The 24,751-nt window shown below is 37.8% G+C and overlaps 2 protein-coding genes across 2 annotated transcripts; both read right to left on the bottom strand.

Annotated features, from left to right (window-relative positions):
* Positions 1–1,145: 1,145 nt before the first annotated feature.
* Positions 1,146–3,897, bottom strand: LOC142985804 (zinc finger BED domain-containing protein 4-like). The gene is made up of 2 exons (XM_076134050.1): positions 3,458–3,897; positions 1,146–3,115 (listed from the first exon to the last, which is right to left on the bottom strand). The coding sequence occupies exons 1-2, from the start codon at positions 3,582–3,584 to the stop codon at positions 1,317–1,319; spliced, it is 1,926 nt and encodes a 641-aa protein (XP_075990165.1). The 5' UTR covers positions 3,585–3,897; the 3' UTR covers positions 1,146–1,316.
* An 18,158-nt stretch (positions 3,898–22,055) lies between these two features.
* Positions 22,056–24,525, bottom strand: LOC142985892 (uncharacterized). Its single transcript, XM_076134134.1, has 3 exons — positions 23,358–24,525; positions 22,182–23,081; positions 22,056–22,093 (listed from the first exon to the last, which is right to left on the bottom strand). The coding sequence occupies exons 1-3, from the start codon at positions 24,523–24,525 to the stop codon at positions 22,056–22,058; spliced, it is 2,106 nt and encodes a 701-aa protein (XP_075990249.1).
* Between the last annotated feature and the right edge of the window lie 226 nt (positions 24,526–24,751).

Here is a 24,751-nt window from a genome sequence, read left to right as displayed (position 1 = left end):
TTGACATCGGAGAAAAATTTGGTACACCGTTACGTGGGCCAGGTTATTAAAGAGCATTTAGCAAGTTTGGATGTAAAGTTTGCAAAAAAGATTACCGATAAGAAATTTAAGTGGCCCGAAAAAAATGATATTAGTCTGATTGGGAAATATCAAGTTGTAAAAAAACTTCCTCCTCCTCAGTTCAAATCCTCTTCTCGACGCGTCGGGTCATTTGAATTCCCAAAGTCACTTAGACAATTTAAAATAGAAAAATAAAGATAATTGTTAGCTTTTATACAAAGGGAGTCTTGGTTTATATACTTTTTTTTTAGAATCTACTTTTGAGACTGATTGAAATTGTAAGACTGATAAGTCAAGTTAGTTTTTAAATATAAGGTTTTTGTACTGCAGATAGTTTCTAGACTGCCATTGTTGATTTTTTATTACTTGATAGTTGTTATTACTTAGTCAAATAAGTGTAAGCTCCTGTTGGAAGAACATTTTAAGTTTACAAATTTTATTGTAGATTAAGGTTTACTATATTTGCAAATATTCAGTTTTCAGGATGTTAACATTTTATGACGTTTGCATTCTATTTTTTTATGTCTCAAAAATACATTGTTATTTTTATATCCTTTATAATAATTAGAATTAAAAGGTAAAACCTTCTTGCGGCTAAATTTTATACTAAGATTTTTTTATGTTTAGATTTATTTTGGATATTTGTTTATTGAGTGCTATAATTTGTAGACCGAATATTAATTAATTCTAAAGAGATCTCATATTTGTCGAAATTAGGCTGTGTACCTATATGCGTAAAGTTCAAATAAACGAAGCTGATTATGATTACAGATCTGGTATTTTTATTTTGTACTTAACACTATTCCTTACTTATACCTATTCAAAAATATATTACTTACTCTTCAGCTCACGGACATATGAAGCTAAATCCATTGTTGTTACCGTGTGTGGGAGACTTGATCCCCAGGGATCAAGTCTCCCATATATAGGGGACACATGGTAACAAGTTACCATATGATAACTTTTAAACTCTCGCGTTGCATGTTTAATGTATAATAGAATACGGGAATTAACGCGAACACGCATTTTACCTTAATCGGTTAGCTCACAGAATAGGGACACGGTTAGTAGAGATGAAACGGATATCCGGTAACTATCCGGTATCCGGCCTATCCGGCCTTGTTTTAACTATCCGGCCAGATACCGGATAGTAATACAGTATCCGGCCGGATACCGGATAGTTAAATTTTTACACAAGGCAAATCATACTCCACACACATCAAAAATGTTTGTTTTATTAATTAATATTTATTAGTTTAATACTCAAAATTAACAAGTGGCAAATTGTGATGAATAAATACCAAATTTTCCGCGTTTGTTGGTAAGAGGCGACTTCGCTTGGCTTCGTATACCAGACCAGCTTCTGAAAATAGCCTTTCGCTGTAAACGCTACTGCCAGGTGCTGAAAGATAAATTCTAGCAAATCTTGACAACTGCGGGTACTGATTTTGATTAACTGACCACCAAATGTATGGGTCGTGATTGCGATCGATTCGAGATGTCTTTAAAAAAAAGTCAATCTCGTTAGCAATTGGATTTTGTTTTTCTTGATCGTGGCCTTCACTACTATTATCCTTTGCCACTTCATCGAAACAGTTCCAAAAAGTGTCATGAGCTTCACGTGTGACCTTGGATCCAGTTTCATCTTCTTTCATTCGTTTAGCAGGTGTTGAAGATGGCGATGATCTTTCACCGTCAGAAGAAGATTCCTCGCAAGAGTTTTTTATATACTCTATCATGATTTTCTGTCGGGCTTTTTCAGTTTCAAGAACTCCTAAATAATCTGACTTGAACCTTGGGTCTAAAAAGGTAGCAATTAGGTAGTTTGGATTATCTCCTAAGGATTTAAAACGACTTTCCAATTCAGCTTTCAAAGAAGCTCTCATACGAGCTAAGTCTGGTGTTCTTTGTGCAGTCTCATTTTTGTCTAAATACTTTTTTAATGCAGAAATATGCGGAATCGCCTCGGATATACAGGAAAGGCCAGAACTTGTAATTTTCGTTATTTCTTCAAATGGTTTTAAAAGATTTATGCACTGCTCCATTAGGCCCCATTGTTGTATCGTCAAATTAGTGAGTGTGTCATGTTCAGCGACATAAAGAGAGATAGCCCTTTTTTGTTCCAACAAGCGTTCTGCCATGTAGTAGGTAGAGTTCCACCTCGTGTTGATGTCCTGCACTAACTGATGCTGCGGTAAATGTAACTCCTTTTGAATTGCAAGCAATTTTTCTTGTGCTAAACTTGAATGATTGAAATGAGTTACTAGACGTCTTCCAGTAGCAATCACGTCTAATACTTCAGCTTGGACCTTCATTGCCTCAATAACAACTCGCTGAAGTGAATGTATGAAACATCTAGCAGAATCATACTCTGCAACTCGAACTCCTTTTACCATATTAGCGCCACTATCATGGATTAGTAAATGAATTTTATTTCTATCAATATCCCAGCGAGCAGCAATAGCGTTCAGTTCCTTTGCTATATTTTCTCCAGTGTGTGATCCTGAAAACGGTTTCATAGCAAGAACGCCGTGTTGCAGTTGAAATTCCGGAGACAACCAATGGGCTGTGAAACTCAAGAAGCTGGAACTATTGTGCAGGCAGGTCCAAATGTCAGAAGTAACAGAAACTGCAATAGCTTTTGAAATGTTTGTTTTAATTTTGTCGTGAATTCTATTGTAGATATCGGGCACAATTTTTTGAGAAATATAAGTGCGACTTGGTAATTCATAACGAGGTAGCGCTTGTTCTAGAAGCCTTTTAAACCCAACCTTTTCTACGATACTGAACGGCTCGTTATCTAGAGCAATCATTTCTGAAATTAAATAATGATATTTCTGGGCTTTGGCATCATTTACATTCCAAAGTAATTTTCTTTCAAACGATTCCGACAGTGTTAGTTGTTTTTCTGCTGATGATGACGATGCACTTGTGCTGGGAACGACATGTACCGGAGCCGTAACAGGCTTTGAACTTTCACCAGTTTTTTTTTTATTTATCAATTTAAACTCCTCTGGATGTTTGGACTTCAAATGATTACTCATCGCTGAAGTACCTAATAAATGACAAAAAAAAACATACTTTAAAATATTGAAGGTTTCCGATTCACAATGTACATCAATAAAAAAAAAGCTAAAGTCATAAACTTGCATTCATAAAATTGGTGAATGTCGTTTTATTTAAATAATTTAAACTAATTTCAAGTAAGGCCGTAGTAGTAGGTACGTAATGAAAATAAAAATGAAACGACACATTGACCAAAATTTTGTTATACTGGTACCTACTAAGTTTGTTTATTAACAAAATCAGTTTAAGAATATAAGAATATACATATTTTTTTGTTTTCATATCTTTTCGTTCAATTGAAGCAAAAACATAACCTCTAAAACTTACGTACCTGCCTTTTTTCCTTCACCACCTCGAGAAATTTTAACGTGACACAACAAACATACCGCGTACTTGTTATCGTCACTGTTTAAATCAAAATATTGCCATATTAGCGATCGTGTTTTTGAGGATGACATTTCTTGTTAATCTATCAGAATTCAAACATAAAATCACGACGACAAGTGATAAACAACGAAATAAACAACAAACGAACTGAGAAACAAACACAAATTGACACGCGCGATAACACTCGAACGCCCCCGAGTCGACCCGATTCCGCTTACGTCCGCCGAATGCGCGTGAATATTTCCGATCTCGTTCACCGCGCGAATATTCAAATCAAACTGATCGCGTCAATGCAATAAAGGGCCGAATATCCGGCAGCCGGATATCCGGCGCTCCGGCCTAGTAGCTTGCCGAATATCCGGTATCCGGTATCCGGCCAAACTACTATCCGTTTCATCTCTAACGGTTAGTGTAGTGTGTGTTGGCGGTTGGAAAAATCAAAATATGAGGGTGGATGGACATTCGTCCGCCTCATATACACGAAGTCCTGTCATCGCTGCTCCAGTCTGCCTGGGACCACGGCGAGTGCAACCTGCGCCGAAACGTTAGGCATTTTAAGGTAAAATGCGTGTTCGCGTTAATTCCCGTATTCTATTATACATTAAACATGCAACGCGAGAGTTTAAAAGTTATGATTGCAAACCGCTACGGGTCGGACATTGCAAAACAAATACGTGACCTAGAATATTTACGTCGGAAACGTGCGCGAGTGGAAACATCGTTGATATTTTTAACTAAGTGTCGCGATTGGAACTTATTACCTACGTGTGTACGTATCAAACCGCGTAGTGACATTGCGCATTCCCGTAATATTCTAAATAACGCGAGTGAACGGCTTCTGAGACAATTAATACGGAACAAACACAGTGAGCTTAACCGTATTCATAGCGAGTTATACGTGTTACATGTGAAGTGTAGTGTTAGTTTATCACGCGAAGATTACGACTTGTGTGATCGGGTAACGTATCTTCAGGCTTCTCGGACCTTCGAGTTGTGTAGTGAAACCCATGAGCGTAAGTTCTCGAAGGAGTACAACCGAAGGTATGTCGAGAAAAATACGTCACCGGCTGTACCCGATCCACTGACTAAAACCGTCGTAAACCTTTCAAATGTGAGTTTAGACCAACCTACGATTAACATCTTGGCCAAAGGCATGAACTTCGCACTAACGCCTAAGCGAATTCCGTTCGAAAGTGTAATCAGTAGCGTCGAGGAAACGATTGCTCGTAATAAAATACCGCCCGGCGACGCCGATACCCTGCGACAGGACGTTGCGGTTATATTACGAAAATCGAAGGTTCCAGCGAGTAATACCACTGCAGAAGAGCGTCAAGCACTGAAACTTATTCGGGATAACCGGGATATATTAGTGCTTAAGGCCGACAAGGGAAACGCCACTGTAGTGATGAATACAACTGATTACCAACAGAAAGTTCGGGATTTGTTATGTGATAACAAGGTATATAAACCGGTATCATATAACCCTACGGCTAGAGTAACACGACGAATACGGACGCTGATACAGGACAACAAGGACCTTTTCACGGAAGACGAGTACGAAAGACTGTATAAACCGAAGTCGCACCAACCACCGAAATTATATGGCCTGCCCAAAATACACAAGTCCAACGTACCACTGCGGCCTATCGTGAGTCAAATCGCCTCTCCTACTTACGACCTTGCAAAGTACGTTGCGTCAGTATTGCAGCCACTTGTGGGAAATACACCGTCTTTTGTGAAAGATTCGCGGCACTTCGTCCAGATTATTAAGGACCTTAGGTTGGAACCGGGCGATGTCATGGTGAGTTTTGACGTCGAGTCGCTCTTCACCAATGTTCCAATTAAGGAGTGTTTGGACGTGGTAAAGACCAAGCTAGAGGACAACGAGATGCCGTTTAACTATATTGATCTTCTTAAAAACTGTTTGGACGGCAACTACTTCCTTTTCCAAGGCCAACATTACCTTCAGATTGATGGCGTCGCAATGGGCAGCCCCGTTGCCCCTGCACTGGCTAATCTCTGGATGGAGCACTTTGAGGAGAAAGCATTGGCACTCGGACCAAAAACCATACGGCTTTGGAAAAGATATGTGGACGACATCTTCTGCATTATCCAAGGAGGTCAACAGGAAGTAGATCAATATCTAGAACACCTAAACTCCATTCACCCTAAGATGAGGTTCACCTACGAAATGGAGACGGACAGGTCGTTGTCATTCCTAGATGTGAGGGTTGCCGCGAAACCCGATGGATCCTTATCACACTGTGTTTACCGGAAACCGACACACACAGATAGATACCTGCACGCTACATCACATCACCATCCCCGTCACTTGCAGTCCGTTATGACGTCACTGAAGAACAGAGCTCATGACCTCTGTGACCCTGAACATGTTGGGAAGGAGCTGGAACATGTTCAGGAGGTACTACGAATGAACGGATACCACGTAAGTCGACGAAGGAACAGGATCACGAAACGGAGTAAACATCCGGAGGTCAACAGACAGCCCGCCTACTTGCCCTACGTCAGAGGAGTGACTGATAAGATCGGGAATGTATTGAAACAATACAGCATCAGCACAGTGTTCACGCCGGGGGCAAAAGTCAGCAGCATGGTGGGCACACCGAAGGATGTACTACCGTTTCAAACACCAGGTGTCTACAAGATCAACTGCAGCTGCGGTAGTTCCTACATAGGCCAGACTAAGCGGTCGATAGCTGAAAGGGTCAAGGAACATATCGCCGCTGTTAAGAACCGTCAAATCAGCAAGTCAGCCATTGCGGAACATCTACTCGAAGCAGGAACTAATCACTGGATTGAATTCCATCGCCCTCAAGTCCTCTCCACTGAACGACATTTCTACTCGAGGATTGTTCGTGAAGCGATCGAAATCAAGAAACATCCAAATTTCAATCGGGAAGACGGCTTCAAATTATCCGCGACGTGGAATCCAGTGATTACTGTTACAAAACCTCGCTATGTTTCGCAATCGGTTAGCTCACAGAATAGGGACACGGTTAGTGTAGTGTGTGTTGGCGGTTGGAAAAATCAAAATATGAGGGTGGATGGACATTCGTCCGCCTCATATACACGAAGTCCTGTCATCGCTGCTCCAGTCTGCCTGGGACCACGGCGAGTGCAACCTGCGCCGAAACGTTAGGCATTTTAAGGTAAAATGCGTGTTCGCGTTAATTCCCGTATTCTATTATACATTAAGTTACCATATGACATTAAATTAAATTATAACTCCAAATATCTTCAAGCCTTACCCTCTTTCATAGATTTAATAAATATATAAATTTTGAATATTTTGACCTAAAATAAAACTTAAAACTGTTTATAGCACAAAAGTTAGAGACCAAAATTAAAAGGGGGGATCAACCCTCCCCAGTCTCCCCTATTATTTCGTTTATACTACACAATGCAACATGAATATGAAAAAAAACCCTCATATTACTGTTTTTCACAAAAAACAGCAATGGAATAAAACAACGTATAAATTCGCTATCAGCTGTTCGCGCGCGGCCAACGACATCGCACCGGCGGCGGCCGGCCGCGACGGTCGACGTCACGCCGCAAGTACCTACGCGTGCTACACAGACACGATTACGCACACAACGTCGCAATATACATACATGGAGGGTCTATGATCTTAGTTAGCAACGACATAAAATGCAAAAGGATATAGTTAGCTTGTCAGTAGATCGCACTGCCGAAGTATCTTGTGTAGAACTTAAGCAGCATGTTATAGTATGCATATTATTATACCGTCCACCAATGAGTGACTTCAGTTTGTTTGAAACTATAGTGGAAGATATTTTAAAGCGTTTGAGTGTTAGTAACAAGTATGTGGTTGTCTGTGGTGATTTTAATTATTGGAGCAGTCCATCACTACCACCAAACTGATTACTCTTTTCAAATCATTTAATCTTAAAGATCTTTTTAATAATCCAATTAGAATTACCGAACATTCGGCCACATGCTTGGATAATATGTTTAGCAACTGCGTATGTCTAGACAAGGTCATAGTTAACGATTTAACGTCAGACCACTGTGGGCTGAACGCCGTCTTCTCTGTGAATAATGTTATCAAATCTAACACGATAACTTTTAGACCTATTACACACAACCGCTTGACATTGTTTAATCATGAGGTAGCCGCCAAGATTTCCAAGATTGATATTACTCAGAATGACCCAGATGATCTCTATAAATCTTTGTTTAGCGTTATTGAATCTCAGTTTAATACGATTTTTAAAGAAAAAACGATCGCCAAGGAAAATACAAAACTGAAATTTTGCGATTGGGCGACTGTAGGAATTTACAAAAGTAGAGCTAGGATGTACGAGCTGTATGCTGTAGCGACTATGTCGTACATATTAGCACGTACATAAATATTAGCACGTAGGTGTACAGATAGGGCACAAGCATTCACACAGCAACATTCTCACGTATTTGTTAGTATATAAGCACTTGTTATACTTGCAATAAATCAGACTAAAACCATCTCTTGTCTTCTTGTATCCCTTGCCAAATCATCATGGCAAATTGGTGACTCCGACCGATACAAGTTACATAACATGACTTCCCCTGTAAGTCAAACGGCAACCTCCACATTGGTTATTGCCGACGTGATTGGAAGCAGCCTTCACGAAGAGCAGACCAGCAGCAGCAAACCTTCGCACCCTCATCACTCATCACTCCTACAGCAGCAGCCGTACAACTCCAGCCAGCATCTTCGGCCACACCAGGGCACTCCACGAACATGTCGCTCACGCACATGACTGGCATACCCTACGGCCTCAGCGGCATCCAACCTGGGCATCATCGTCACGCTACTCTGACGCACCCAGGGCACCGCAACGCTTCGTCTCGACTAACCGCAGACAACAAAGCACCTCGCCCCGACTCACTGGGGACACTTCACCGCACACCGCACACCGCACACCGCACACCGCACACCGCACACCGCACACCGCACCTCTCCGACTCACTGGAGTTAGCGGCATACAGTTCCGACTCACTGGGACTTGCGGCATACAGTTCCGACTCACTGGGACAAGCGGCATACAGTTCCGACTCACTGGGACTAGCGGAATTCGAGTTCCGACTCACTGGAACTCATCAATGGCATGGCACTGGAGAGACTGTCTGAGATGAAGAGAAGATCGACCTACGGTCTGAGGGGGAGTGATGTAGCGGCTCTACGCGACATCTACTGGGACCAGCGCGCAACCAGCCACCACGCGCAGTGTGACTGACGTCACAAGTCCTAGATCGCGCTATCGAAGTTTGCATTGCAACTGACTATATATACAAGTTCCCGACTACAACAGTCGGGCAGCCTAGGCCCACCAGGCACGATCCCTCGCCTGGTCGGAGGATCCTCCCTTTGTGTTGGAGGAACATGATCACCTCGTTCCTCCACAGTCGTGACCAAATCGCCGACAAGATATTAATACTTCAAAGCAAAACAAACGACGATGCAATGTCATGCATACTGGCGCAGTTAGCAAAAATGGAACAAGAATTAAATACAATTCAGCAAGAACAGAAACTATCAACACAGCACTCGACATTTTTATAATCGACGTAATTTGCCACCAAGGTCAAGTTCAAGAGCAAGCAGTGGGGAAAGAAAACAATTTTGTATCTACCATTACAGATACAGAGAAAATGCAAAAAAATGTGTAAAACCATGTGATTGGAGACAGGACTTTCACACAAGCTATTAGGGACACTAATCGGAGCACAGCCTACGGCGGAAATCTGTGCTATTTCACCCGTCTAATCGTCTCATTATTACCGACCGAAAAAGTGGTATGAGATTTTTGATTGACACGGGAGCAAACATTGCGGTTAAAAGCAAGCCGCAGAGACATTAATCGATACAAAATGAGCACTATACGCTGTATGCCGCAAATGGCACAGAAATCAAGACGTATGGCGAGAAAACACTCGTATTGAACTTGGGACGACGTCCAAAATTTATATGGAACTTCGCCAACGCTGAGGTAACACAACCAATAATCGGAGCAGATTTTCTGGAGCATTATAAGTTGATAGTCGAAATAGCTGGTCGAAAACTTATTCAGTTATTAAAAAATACGAGGAAATAACGAAACCTTCCTCACTCCATGCTACTCCCAAGCATAAGATTACGCATATGTCCTAGGATTTGTAAATAATATTTTTTTATTTTTTTAAAAGGGGGGGAGTATATGTAGCGACTATGTCGTACATATTAGCACGTAGGTGTACAGATAGGGCACAAGCATTCACACAGCAACATTCTCACGTATTTGTTAGTATATAAGCACTTGTTATACTCGCAATAAATCAGACTAAAACCATCTCTTGTCTCCTTGTATCCCTTGCCAAATCATCATGGCAAATATGCCATGAAACAATAAAATTTCAATCCAGATTTTCTTGAATATGTTAGGCATTATTCAAAAATCTTTAAAAAATCTTGTGCCGCTGCTAAGTCTTTGTATTGAAGCAACAAGATTAAAAATTCCAACAACAAAATAAAAAACAACTTGGAATATTTATCAATAATGAAACAGGACGATCAACACCACCCAATCACGGCTTCGAGTTAAATGTTAACAATCGGGTTATTACAGATAGCCTAGGCGTAGCTCAAACATTTAATAATTATTTTTCTGACATACCAGTCATTACCACTAGTTCCTTAAATTCCTCTACCGCTAAAGCAGAATCATTACTTAGGAGCAATGTGAGTCAGTGCAATGTCTCATTTTATTTTAAGCACTAGCTGACCCGCGCAACTTCGCTTGCGTCACATAAGAGAGAATGGATAAAAAATTTCCCCGTTTTTGAAACATTTTTCAATGGTACTCTGCTCCTATTGGTAGTAGCGTGATGATATAATAGCCTATAACCTTCCTCGATAAATGGACTATCTAACACTGAAAGATTTTTTTCTAATCGGATCAGTAGTTCCTGAGATTAGCGCGTTCAAACAAACAAACAAACAAACTCTTCAGCTTTATAATATTAGTATAGTAAGCATATAAACCCCTCTGGCGTAATCAGAGTATTCAAGTCGCTTAATTCCAAAAATATTGCGGACTTGTGGGGTATTTCTGTAAAGTTACTTGAGAGTATTATCGCTGAAATAGCAGCACCTCATTTAGCTGCAACTTTTAATCGATGTGTAGATGTAGGTGTGTTACCTAATTTAATGAAGCACAGTAAGATAATTTCCCTGTTTAAAAACGGATGTAAAACTGAGCCCAGTAACTTTAGGCCAATATCCATCTTGCCTGCTATTAGCAACATATTTGAATTTATTGAGGAAGGCTATAGGCTATATATCATCACGCTACGACCAATAGGAGCTGAGTACTAGTAAAAAATGTTACAAAAACGGGGTAAAATTTAACCCATTCTCTCTAATGTGACGCAAGCGAAGTTGCGCGGGTCAGCTATACAGACATAAATTGGTCAAGATCCACTGGATCTGCGGTTTGTATCGGGGTACTGTGGTACTATCCTTGGTCCGTTCCTTTTTCTGGTTTATATTAATGATTTGCCACATCAGGTACAGGATCTGTGTGATATCGTACTATTTGCTGATGATACGTCGCTTATATTTAAAGTAGATCGTAAGAAATCAGATTTTGACGATGTAAATGGTGCTCTTACTCAGGTTCTTGATTGGTTTACAGCCAACAATTTGTTGTTCAATTCAAAGAAAACAAAATGCGTTAGATTTACCATGCCCAACGCTAAGAATCTAGGTACGAATATAGCTCTAAATGGTAAGATATTAGACATGGTCAATGCCGCAACCTTCCTAGGTGTAGATTTAGATAACAAGCTTCAATGGGGCACCCAAATAACAAAGCTTGCGGGCAGGCTTAGCTCCGCAGCCTACGCGATAAGAAAAGTAACACAGTTTGCGGGTGTGGATGCGGCAAGACTGGTTTACTTTGGTTATTTTCACAGCGTTTTGTCCTACGGTATTCTACTTTGGGGCAGGGCGGCTGATATAGACACAATTTTCGAAATTCAAAAAAGAGCAATTTGCGCTATTTACGGCTTAGGAGCGCGGGACTCTCTGCGGGAGGTATTTGGGAAAATAGGTATACTGACGGTGGCATCACAGTATATTTTAGCGAATTTGATGTTTATCAAACAAAACATCAGTTCGTTTGCTAAGAATAGTGACATTCATAACATTAATAGAAAATAAAGAAATAAGCACAAATTAGTAGGTCCCTGCAATAGATTGCAAAAAGTACACAACTCATTTGCAGGTCTTGGTGTTCAGTTGTATAACAAACTCCCTAACAGTGTTATGGATCTTTCCCAACAAAAATTCAAAGTAGTTGTTAAAGATCATCTTATTAAAAGGGGTTATTATAAAGTTGATGATAACTTAATGGATAAGAAAACATGGGATTTTCTTAGAGAGGGAGGATTAGATTATTAGTTACGCGTTCTACACAAATCGAGATTAAATATCTATGTATTTTTATATATACATCTTTGCATTGTATAAACATTAATCAGTCATTTCAACTCTGTAACAGAGAGGTATTGCACGAGTCTCAGTGGTATTCATTTTTTTTTTTCATTGAAATGGTGGGCTCCCACGCCAAGGTTCGTCATGCTCACTAAATTGTCATTGCTTGCGGCGGCGTCGTGTGCCAGGTCACCCCCTTCCCTCTAATATGTGCGAGGGGGGTGATGGCTGGTCCACGCGTCATACTTGTGAACGGGTGCTGCTTGGGGTGGTGTGGTGACTGCCATAATTTTAAAGCAACTACGTTTCACTAACTGTACTTCCTTTATCACAGTATGCTCTTGAAATGCCTCTTATGATTTCATTACTTATATTATTATGTGGGTAGATGCTCCCATCATGCTTCCAATACATTTTATATCTTGTTTATTAGCACCTTAATATATTGATTTAATTTATGTTATGACCAAAGTGTGTTCGGTAGTGTTGGTAGGTAGCAGCTACTTACATCATCAATGTTTTATACCAGCATAAATATTGTTAAAATCATTTGGCGATTAAAAAGATTGGCCAGGAGTTTCTTGCCAGCTCTTCTCATTGGCCTTACCTTCCGAACTGGCGGTAAATTCACTCTCTATGTCATTGACTATCATAAGTGTCAGCACTTGACCTAAATGAATAAATGATTTGATTTTGATTTCATATTTAAAAATGGAAAAGCGCATTTTTGTTAAATAAAAGACTTTAGTCGCCTTTTGCATCGTCAATTAACTAAACACAAGTCTAAAGTATTTTTATGCGATGAATGTATTTTATACTATGACAAAAAAATACATTAATGAATCACATCTGTGGTAGAAAACAAATCATTTTGCCTGAAGAACATAGCAAATTACATTTTGTGAACTTTGAAAGAACTCAAAGAATATCTATTGTGATATATGGTGATTTTGAAAGTTTATTATGTAAATACTCGGATAAAAATAAATCCATTTTTACTGAAAGTGTACAAGCACACAAAGCATCCTCATTTGCTTACTATATTTGCTGCAAGACTAAACCCGAATTGAATGATTTTGTAAGTTATAGAGGTCCAAATTGTGGCCCAACATTTGTTAAAACAATAATAAATTATGTCAAAATATTTTACAAGAAGATAGGCCTATGTTACCTCTTACCCCTGAGGAGTTAACTGTTCATAATGAAGCTACAACATGTCACATATGTAAAACTCAATTTGTTAAAAACGATAAAATTGTTAAGGACCATGATCATTTCATTTTAAATTTAAAAAAATGTCAATTTATACCAATAATTTTTCATAATCTTTCTGGATATGATTCTCATTTATTTATTAAAGAATTATCTGGTATCCTTGGTAGAATCAACTTAATTCCTAAATCAAAAGAAAAAATATATCGTTTATTAAGTTCATACCGATTGATAAAACAAATACCGCACAGTTAAAATTTATAGATTCATTTAAATTTTTGAGTACTAGTTTAGATAAATTGGCAAAAACTTTACATTCAAACGATTTTCATCACTTGCAATTGTATTTTCCTAATGAAAACTTATTTCAATTAGTTCGTAGAAAAGGTGTGTACTGTTATGACTACATAGATACTTGGGCAAAATATAACGAAACTCAACTGCCTGAGCAATCTAATTTTTTTAAGAAACTTACCGGAGAACATATTTCAACAGATGATTATCAACATGCTAAAAAAGTGTGGAAAAGTTTCAAAATAAAAAAAATGGGAGAGTATACGGACCTATATTTGAAATGTGACGTACTTTTACTATGTGATATTTTGGAAAAAAAATGAGATATGAGTTTAAAGCTGTTACACACTAAAGTTGAACTAGAATTAATTTCGAATGTTGATATGTACCAAATGTTAGAAGATGGAATTCGGGGTGGTCTAGCGCAGTGTTCACTGAGATATGCTAAAGCTAATAATAAATATCTATCGTCTTATAATAATAAAGAGCCAAGCTCCTATCTAATTTACCTAGACTGTGTTAACTTATATGGATTTGCTATGATGCAAAAACTGCCTATGCGTAATTTTAAATTTATGAATGAAAATGAAATAGTTAATTTCAATATCATGAATGTACCTAAAAACAGCAAACAAGGTTATATTCTTGAAGTAGACTTATATTATCCAACTAGTACCTATTCAAAATCAAAGTCAAAGTTTTTTATTTGCCAGAATGTAGGTTTACATAGTATGATCTTAAATCTAATCAGGCCCTTATACATTCTACCATTACAATTATGGTGTGCAAATATTGGTTTAAATTAATTAATAAACAATGTACTCTAATTAAGGTTATTTAAATTAAATCTCAATCATAATAGTATCCTATGTCAAATTATATGTTTATGTATTTATATGTCAATTTTAGAAATATGTATGTTTATATTATAATGTCAATTAAGTTATTTATTATTAACGTAATTTATTATGTAAAGGTATACCTATACTCATTATCATAAATTATCTTCGCGGTATGACATATATTCATTGAGACTGTAAAAACATATTTCGCTAAACCACCGCGTCAACTGTTTTTAAACATGATTAAAGGTAAATCTTTAAAAGCATTTGGTAATTTATTATATACCTTTATGGCATTTACATACGAGTTCCTTTTATGTAATTCGAGCCTGCATAGAGGTACACACAAAGTCGAACGCCTTGCTCATATCTAGAAAGATCGCAGCGACTGATAAACCATCATTTATAGCCTGGGTGACAATTTTAGTCAAATTAAAACATGCTAATGTAGTGCTACTGTTCTGTCTAAACCCGAATTGTTCATCTTTCAGTATACCATAACTTGTCGTGAATTCTTGAAGCCTGCTTAGCATAGTTTTCTCAAAGATTTTTGACATGATTTGAATCAGCGTCAATGGCCTATAATTATTAATGTTAGACGTTTCACCTTTTTTGTAAAGTGGATTCACTATTGATTTTTTCAAAATATCTGGAAATGTCCCTTCTTCAAAAGATAAAATAAACACAGCGGTTGACAGACGTATTGTGCACAACATTTAAGTACTTTGGTGGTTATGTCATCTACTCCTGCTGTATTCATGTTATTAAGATTTCTAATAATTTGAAATATCTCATGATCAGTAGGTTTAAGAAATATTGTATGTTCATTATTAATGTTAATAGTTTTGTTTATGTCATCAACTTTGTATTTAAAGTTATTACTATTTGTCAATTTGATGTAAAAGTCATTAAATATGTCACTTATTTCTTTAGGGTCGTCATACGTCTGGTTATTTATAATTTATTATTTTGTCAATTTGTGTTTTCATATTTTGGTCATCAATGTTTTCATTTATTACTGCCCATGTGGCTTTACATTTATTTTTATTATTTTCTATATATTTCTTATTTTGGAGTTGTCTAGATTTATATACGCACTTTTTTAGTATATAGGTGTAGGATTTATATTTTTTATTTAGCTTTTTATCATTGGTTTTATTATGTTGTTGACTAAGGTACAGACATCTTTTTCTTATACAGGACCTTCTAATACCCTTCGTTAACCATTTATGGTTCCCTTTTTTAATTGATCTTTTTCTTGTAATTGAAGGAAAGCATAGATCAAATATTAATTTAAAGAGACCATAAATTCAGTAAACGCTTCTTGCAAGTTATTTTTTTCGTAAACGTTTGAGAAAGTAAGAGACGACATGCAGTTATAAAATTTTTCCATGTTTTCTCTACTATAGTCTCTGACCGCCTCATACCAACTGCGTATTTCATACGATTTACTAGTTTTCAGCGAGAGAGTTTGTCCTGTTTCGTGGTCAGACAGGGCAAGGTGATGCACCTCCGCTTTAACTTGCTTGATATTGCTCGCTAACTGATCTAGGCATGACAATTTCCTTGTTGGAGTTTTAATGTGTAGTTCGATGTTAAAGTTTTTTAATATACTTATCAGCCCCTGGCAACTCTTGTTTGGCTTTAGGATGTCCAAATTCCAGTCTCCGCAATGGATAATTTTATTCTGTTTTCTAGTTAGCCGCGCTAGTAATTTTTCTAGTTTTTCGAGAAATATTTGCGGGTTACTATTAGGTGTTCTTTATAAGCAAATAATTATAATTTTATCTATTCTTACGCCACAACATTCAAAATTAAATTTACATGTCAAGTCATTAATATTTGTCAAAACTGTATATTTTATACTGCTGTTTATCATTATGCATACTCCTCCTCGTTTAGCGTCACGTGAATACGATGCAACTAATTTGAAACCGGGAATTTTGAGAAGCATTTCTGTACCTTGTTTAATGAAAGTTTCTGTCAAACACACTACATCTATTGGACCCGTTTGGGACAACTCACTGATTGCAAATGTTAACTCTTCTGTTTTGCTTATAGCACCGGCAATATTCTGATGAAGTATTTTAAAATTGAAATTCGAATTAGGGACGAAAACAATTCTTCGGTTGTGACAGCAACTGTACCTCAAACTGTTTACTTGAACACTGAGTAATTTTTTTAAAATAATCAGGTATGGTTCCTCTATTATAAGTTTCCGTGTTGTTTTACGTAATTTCGCATTTACTTGGTTGTGGTACCACCTGATTATTTATAAGCAAAGATTTAGACTTATGTAAATTAATATTCTTAAAGTTTAAAAATGAATTTTCATAAAATTGAGTATCTATTACTAAATTAATTTGTTTACAAAGGTATCTTAAATAAGCATTATGACTAGTGAAGTTATAAGCAATCTCTATGAATTTACATTTAGACATTTGTTTACACATAATTTGCATCATGTCATTCAATTTATTGACATTTAGGAATTTATTATATTTAACGTTTACAATAATAACATTGCAGTTTTCTAGATTTTTTAAAGCTGCGGATAGTTCTAACATAAATTTTGTTGGGTTTTTATCATTCTGTCCCACACACAATACAACCTGATCATCGTCGTTAATTTCCATATTTTAGATTGGTTTCACAATATCGCACGTTGTCGCTGAAGGTTTGATCAAAGAGGTTATCTCGTATTCTTCATAGTTATTTTTTGAAAAGGTTCTTGATCTTATCAACTGGGATGCCAAACCACGACCTTGTTGGCTTCCCAGTATAAGTAGTTTAGGTTTTGATTTTTCTTGTATAGAACATTCATCAATTTCGTCTCGTATATTGGAGGGGTGTATTCAGGATTGATTACGTCATCTTCGGTACCAATCCCTAAGTCTATTGTGCTAGTGTTATGATTATTTCTTTTGTTAAAATCACCTTTACAACTTTTTCGCTTCTTTTTACTGCTTGGTATACTTGTGCAAAGTTTTTTGAGCTGGTTTATTTTAAATTGTTTGTCAGTAACATCTTTTTCTAATAAATTGTTTTTCAAAGTTAACTCATCAATCTCGTTGTGGGAACTAAGTAATTGTTGCTTTAGATCATTTATTTCTTGCTTAAGACTTTCCCATTCGCAAAACCCTGACGATAAGTCGGGCAAACTATTTGCCGTTAGATCGTTTAATGTGTTGTCTTGAGAGCTTGAAGAATCTTCAGATCTTCTTCGGCGATTATTCCGCAAGGCCATGTTAATAAATTCATTATCCATTTTTAGTAATTATTAACGAGTGGTCATTTAAAAATATCAACACAAAAAAATAATCATTTGTTATTTATGTCAACGTACTAGTATGTCCCTCTAGCGGTTTTTGTGACAACTATTGGACATTCCAGTATCGATGCATTGTTATGTCCATCTATCGGATTCTGGTGACATTAGTATACCGAGTCTATTAATACCATTAGTGTTAATTCTGGTATTCGATACTAGATGGCGTTGTAATACACTTCTAAAATGACTTGCAATTTCGTTATTGTTTTTGTTTTAGGTTAGGTTTGTATAGGTTTTTCAGTGTCTTTCACTAATAATATCACCAAATCACGAGGGTCTATATCCAAGTTACACACTACATATGTAATTTACACGGCAATGTCGTTTTTTAAATGTTGTTTTCAAGTTCAAATACACCGTTAGTTCACAAAGTTATTATCACAAATTTTCGCTTTCACAGTTTATATTCACGTAAACCCACAATCTATATGGTTAACCACTATTAGTTTTTAATGTTTAACACATCCAGATGTCTGTAACACTGATAAGACTTTTATTTAGATTAAAATAATACAGAGCCAATGTTTACATGAGAACGGTGGCGCCCTCCGACATAATATTCATAATTCCCATTCAGATTTGCCTTTTGCAGCTGAAAAGTTTGCGCCTTTGCAAAGTCGATGTAAAAAAATAATAGCAAATCTGTATAACAAACATCGTTTTGTAATCCATTATTTGCATTTACAAGTGTGTTTAAAAAATGGTTTAATATTACTTAAAATACATAGAATACTAACATTTTTCCAAGATAACTTTTTAGAGCCGTATATTTCATTAAATACATCTCTAAGTCAAAAAGCTAAGTTAGATTTTGAAAGAGACTTTTTCAAAAAACAAAACAACTATTTTTGGGAAAACGATTGAAAACAAGCGTAAACAACTTAATGTTCGACTAGTTCAGTTATGGAAAGATAAATTAAACACAACTAACAAATTACATGGGGCTGAAAAATATATAAGTGCTCCAAACTTTAAAGACTTGACATTTTAGACAAAAATGCTATTCAGTTAAATAAAACGAAAGTAATTTTAGATCGCCCCATTTATATTGGATTTTCTATACTCGAAATATCTAAAACACATTTATATAATTTTCATTATTCTGTTATGAAAAAGATCTATGAAAATAACATATAACTGTGTTATACGGACACTGATAGTCTTCTTTATCACATAAAAACTGACGACTTTTACACTGACATGAAAAATAATATTATTTATTTTGATACAAACAATTTCGTAGAAAATAATATACAGGGTGTAAATGACAGCTAACCGAAAACTTTACTGGTAAGTTTGTGACACTGTATGCGCGAAATTTACTCCAACGATATTTCTCGGAAATGATTGGTTCCCGAGTTGGTCATTTTTGAGCGTTCAATGTATAGTGAACAACGCGATGTATCTCCGCGCATGCCTACGAGACTTCTGGCGGCGGCGGCGCGCTGAGCGACGACATGTCGCGACGCGTCGTAGGTACGTACGCGTACCACCACGTCTATGCGCTCACTAGTATGCAACCCTATCATTAGATAACAATCTTATGTATCGTTTATGGTATCGTAAGTAGGCCCGTATGTTACAATAGCTCATAGTAAAATTGAAAGTAGGTAGGTACCTACTTGGCTTACGTGAAATCAAACAATAATAGCAAAATGTAACCAATAATAAGAAAGTGCTAAAACAAATTGTTGTCAATGTCTATCAACACGCAAATACCTGGTGTATGGCGAGAGTTTGAGTACCTTTGGATCCGGACGTACAGGTGCAGAGCACGCCGTGCACTTCCACGTGCTTCACCATACATAACACATCAACATTTCTTCCTATTTACGAACACAACTGCACTTCGAAAACAATAACAACAAAAATAATAACAATAAAAACACTAACAACTCAAAACCGAAACAATAACAAGTAATAATAAACAACAGTTCACACACGACACGACGAATAGGACATAACGAACGACATCGGTAAAGAGCTTCCGTCTTCCGCGAGCGAATTGCTCGAACTATCAAAGAGAGCCGCCGGCGCGGGCGCCTCTCCGCTCACTCGCGCCGCCCCTCGCCCGCGCCACCCGCTCCCTCCGCGCCGTCCGCGCGCGCGCCGCCGATTTAGTGACGAGCGACGAGTTAGGATCCCAGCGAGAGATTAGGTTCAATAAAATATTGATGTGGCATTACTATTTTTACTTGTCACAGTTGTTACTGGTTGCATTGTAGTTTTATTCAAATACCGAATAACATTACAAACATTATTGATGTAAGTTTAACATACTTTGATATTTATAACATAAAATCAGCTTAAAGTAAATAAAATAAACACGAAACGTTTATTTAATTAAACCATAAAAAATGTAGGTACATAACAATGATAACAATCAATATCCATTAATATTCTTATCAGAGAAACTAACTTATCATAATTCATAATCCCCGGAGAATTACTTAGCATCCATTTTGTCGCATCCCATCTATGTAACATCCACGCGCGGTCGCGGCGTCACGCGTCACTACGGCCATCTTCTTTTCGAGTCGCACCGCGCTTGTATGAAGTATGAATGAGCGTGTAAATATCGAATAGAAATTTGCAAGAACAAATGGAACTGTTTATTAGAGATTTTTATAGCGCTAAAGAATATCAATAGGATTTTTTGTCGTTCTGTATGTATTTGTACGTGTAATAATAAGATATCACACATTTTAAATCTTATGAATTTACCTTTTATCGGAGAGCGGGATAATTATGTAATTTTCATTTTTAACATAGAACAAATACTAAGTAACGCTGCATACTAGTGAGTGTGAGGCTGACAGCTGTGTGCGTAATCGTGTCTGTGTGGCGCGCGTAGGTACGCGGCGTGACGTCGACCGTCGCGGCCGGCCGCCGCCGGCGCGGTGTCGTTGGCCGCGCACAGCTGATAGCGAATTTATACGTTGTTTTAATCCATTTCTGTTTTTTGTGAAAAACAGTAATATGACGGATTTTTTTTTCATATTCATGTTGCATTGTGTAGTATTAACGAAATAATACCAAAAAAATAAAAAAAACGCATAAAAATCGGAAAAATCAAGAAAAAACCGATGAAAATTTTCAACGCCATAAGCACCAGAATCGTGTCTAAAGTCATTTTTTTTCGTTTTCGGTAGGCTGTCATTTACACCCTGTATATAGTATGCCAAAAGCTAACATGCAATTACCGGGTTAATTCAAAGACGAAATTGGAGGAGATGTGATCTCAGAATTTGTTGATTTACGTGCTAAATTATATTGTACTAGAGGCCGCCCGCGACTTCGTCCGCGTAGAAACCCTTCCCGTGTAAATCTCGATCTCTCAGGAACTCCGGGATAAATGTAGCCTATGTGTTATTCTGTGTCCTCAGCTACCTATTTACCAAATTTCATCGTAATCGGTTCAGTAGTATTGCGTCAAAGAGTAACAAACGTCCATACATACATACATAGTCTCACAAAGTTTCACATTTTTAATTTATTACAATGAGTTTCTAAAAAAATAACATTCATTGAAAGCAAAAAACTAAGTTATTATTTATTTCTTGTGAATATATTTTTTTTCTTACATTATTTTTCACTTGTATTTTTTTTAAAATATACTAATTGTTAAAAGGTCATAACCGCAAAACAAAAGCCATTTCATTTATTGAGTAAGAGCCTCCCTGTAAACAACGTTGACTCCCCTCCAGTACCTCTTCAACGCTAGCCTAGCTAGCCGAGCGGAGCTTTTTCTATTTTTTAAACTTGTGATATCTTGTGAATAAAATATCCGAATCTAATCATTTAAAAGGTGATATGAAGGTATTGAAGTATTCTTAAATAATGATTTATTTATTTAGATAAGGATCAATACCTTGGTACGAATAAAGAGCTTTTTCTAGCGGTGGTATATATATATTATTATTTTTTTATAAAAGGACGCTTATTGTAACGTAACTATAAAAGATAGAGACATGCTGTCGCGACATTTTTTGTAGACAGTGATGTGTCCTAAAAAATTTTAATACATCATTTTGTTCTATCTATAATAGTTTTAGCAGCGCACGCGATTGAAGGAAGTTTTTTGTTAATTTTTTTACACCTTGGGTTAGATTATTCAAATTGTAATAAGCATCCCTAATTTTTTTGAAAATGAAATATAAACTATGTTACCTACTCGGGAATAGTGTAGCTAGCCAACGGTGAAAGAATTTTTTAAATCGGTCCAGTAGTTTCGGAGGCTCTCTCTCTCTTCCATGCTATGAATCCCATATGGTAGTGGGGTCAGCCTTCTTGGTCTTTCTCCTCCACTTCGCTCTGTCCTCAACATCGTCTTTGGAAACCTCACACTCACCCATGTCTTTCTGCACTACAGTTTCCCATCTAGTTTTGGGCCGTCCTCTGGATCTACGACCGGGGAGGGAAAGTTGTAGTGCTTTGTTTCCTACGTAGTCTGCAGGCCTCCTCTTGACATGGCCATACCACCTCAGCCTACTCTCCTGTATTTTGTCGGCAATGTCGCGTACGCCCAGGCTTCCTCGTACGTACTCGTTACCGATCTTGTCGAGCCTGGTCACGCCGCACATCCACCTCAACATCTTCATTTCGGCAACTTGAATGGTATGCACATTCTTTTGTGTCACGGCCCACGTTTCACTACCGTACATAAGGACTGGTCTAATGATGGTTTTATAGACCAGACCTTTGAGTTTAACTGGCATTCTTTTATCGCATATTACACCGGTAACTTCTCGCCATTTCAGCCATACAGCTGCTATGCGGTGCTGAATGTTGCATTCTAAGTTACCAGAACTGTGCATCATGTTACCCAGGTACTTGTATTGATCGCACATGGCCACTAGTTGTCCATCAATCGAAATCGGGCTATTGTCGTTTGGACCTGGTTCATTTAGGGACATAAACTGTGTCTTTGCAACACTCAGCTCAAGTCCACCGGTCTGTAACTGATGCTTCCACGATAAAAGCGCTCGCTGTAACTCGTCCCGACTGTTCGTACAGATAGCCACATCGTCTGCATATATAAAACTCCATGCTGCTGAATTCTGCGCTTCCTCTGTGAGTGAGTCCAAAATCAAGCAAAATAAGAAGGGGCTCAATACAGAGCCTTGGTGGTCACCTTCAGAGACCGCTATCGATTTTGTCTCTCCCACTACCGTGCGTATGTTTGATTTGGCTCCTTTATACATGTCGGCTATGATATTCACGTATCGCTCGGGGACATTCTTCTTACGAAGGCTCCACCAAATTGTATCCCTTGGTACCCGATCGAACGCCTTTTCCATGTCTAGGAATGCGACGTACAACGGTTGATTTTTTGCACGGTATTCTTCAGCGATTGTGCTTAGAGCGAACATAGGATCAGTGGTTGATAGCCCTGGGACAAAACCATAATGGTTTTTAGACAATGAGCACTCTGACCTGATACGGTTATCAATAACCCTTTCATAGAGTTTCATTGTGTGACTTAGAAGTTTGATTCCGCGATAGTTGTTACACTCATATTTGCTACCTCTTCCCTTGTAAATAGGAACTATAGTGCTCAATCTCCAAGCCTCTGGTATTTTTGAGGAGAGCATGAGGCAGTTAAAGAATTTGGTAAGCAAATTGATTCCGGATTCGCCTAAGCATTTCCAAACTTCTATTGGTATACCGTCAGGTCCAATGGCTTTCTTGTTAGACATCTTTTGCAGAGCATTGTTGACCTCACTTGAACATATTGAATTAATAAGTCCCATGTTAACCTCCATTTTTGGAAGCTGCACCACAGTGGGATTAGTATTTAGAAGCTTCTGATAGTATTGATGCCAAGCTGTTATGGTGTCTCTGTCTTTATACAAGAGGTCGCCATTGGGTCCTTTTATGGTTTTGCAAGTCCCTGGATCCTTTGTGCTTCTACAGCGTTGTTGAGCGAGTTTGTAGATAATTTTTTGGCCTTCCTTGGAGTTTAATTGGCTGTACAAAGATTTTTGGGAGATGGCTCGTTCTACAGCTATTGTTCTTTTAGCATCCTTTTTGGCTTTTCTATATTCTTCTTTATCTTCCGGTGTTTGGGTGGATTGCCAGGTCTTAAAAGCTATTTTCTTTCTTTGAATTGCTTTCTGCACTTCGTCCGTCCACCACCACGTCTCTCTTTCCGCCTTTTTCCCTCCCTTTGTACGCCCTAGGGTCTTATGTGCTGCTGTCATAATGGACTTGCTGAATTGAGTCCAGATCGAGTCCACGTCTGAATCAAAATCAACCTCTATGTCTTTTAGATGTTCACGGAACTCGACAATCTTATCACCTTTTAGGTTCCACCACTTAGTGAGCTCTGGAGTTTGGAGAGGTTTTTCTTTAGCCGTTTTTCTGAATAGCATGTCCATTACAACAAGGCGATGTTGGGTAATAACGCATTCTCCTGGGATGACTTTGCAGTTTTTTACGCGTCCGATGTGTTCTCTGTTGACAAGGATGTAGTCTATCTGCGATTGCGTGTGACCACTTTTGTAGGTGATTTTATGTTCAGTCTTTTTTGCAAAAAAAGAATTGACGATAGCAAGATCGAATGCTGCTGCTGTTGACATAATAACCTTTCCTTCATCATTTGGTGTGCCAAATCCGTGACCTCCGTGCACTCTTTTAAAGGCGGCGTTTGTTTTCCCGATATGGCCATTCAGATCACCTCCCAGAATGGTAGTCTCTTTTGAGGGAAATTTTTGGAGTTGACTTTCTAAAAGAGTCCAAAATGTGTCTTTCTTTTGCTTGCTACAACCCACCTGGGGAGCATATGCTGCGATGACATTCAGGATCTCCCCTTCTACCAGTACTTTCAAAGACATAATTCTGTCATTGATACGGTTAACCTCTAAAATGTTGTTTAGGTGTTCTTCTTTGACAGCAATAGCTACGCCATTTCTTCCATGCTTTGCACCGATATACATAAGTTTGTAGCCTCCGATGTTTCGGGCTTTTGATCCTGTCCAGCGAGTTTCTTGTAGGCAAGCGAAATCTACGTTTCTGCGACTGAAAAGTGAGGCTAGTTCCTTCGTCTTTCCGGTTAGTGTA

The sequence above is a fragment of the Anticarsia gemmatalis genome, chromosome W (assembly GCF_050436995.1).
Source record: "Anticarsia gemmatalis isolate Benzon Research Colony breed Stoneville strain chromosome W, ilAntGemm2 primary, whole genome shotgun sequence".
In the NCBI taxonomy this organism is placed as follows: Eukaryota; Metazoa; Arthropoda; class Insecta; order Lepidoptera; family Erebidae; genus Anticarsia; species Anticarsia gemmatalis.
This window is presented reverse-complemented; position numbering and strand designations above follow the sequence as displayed.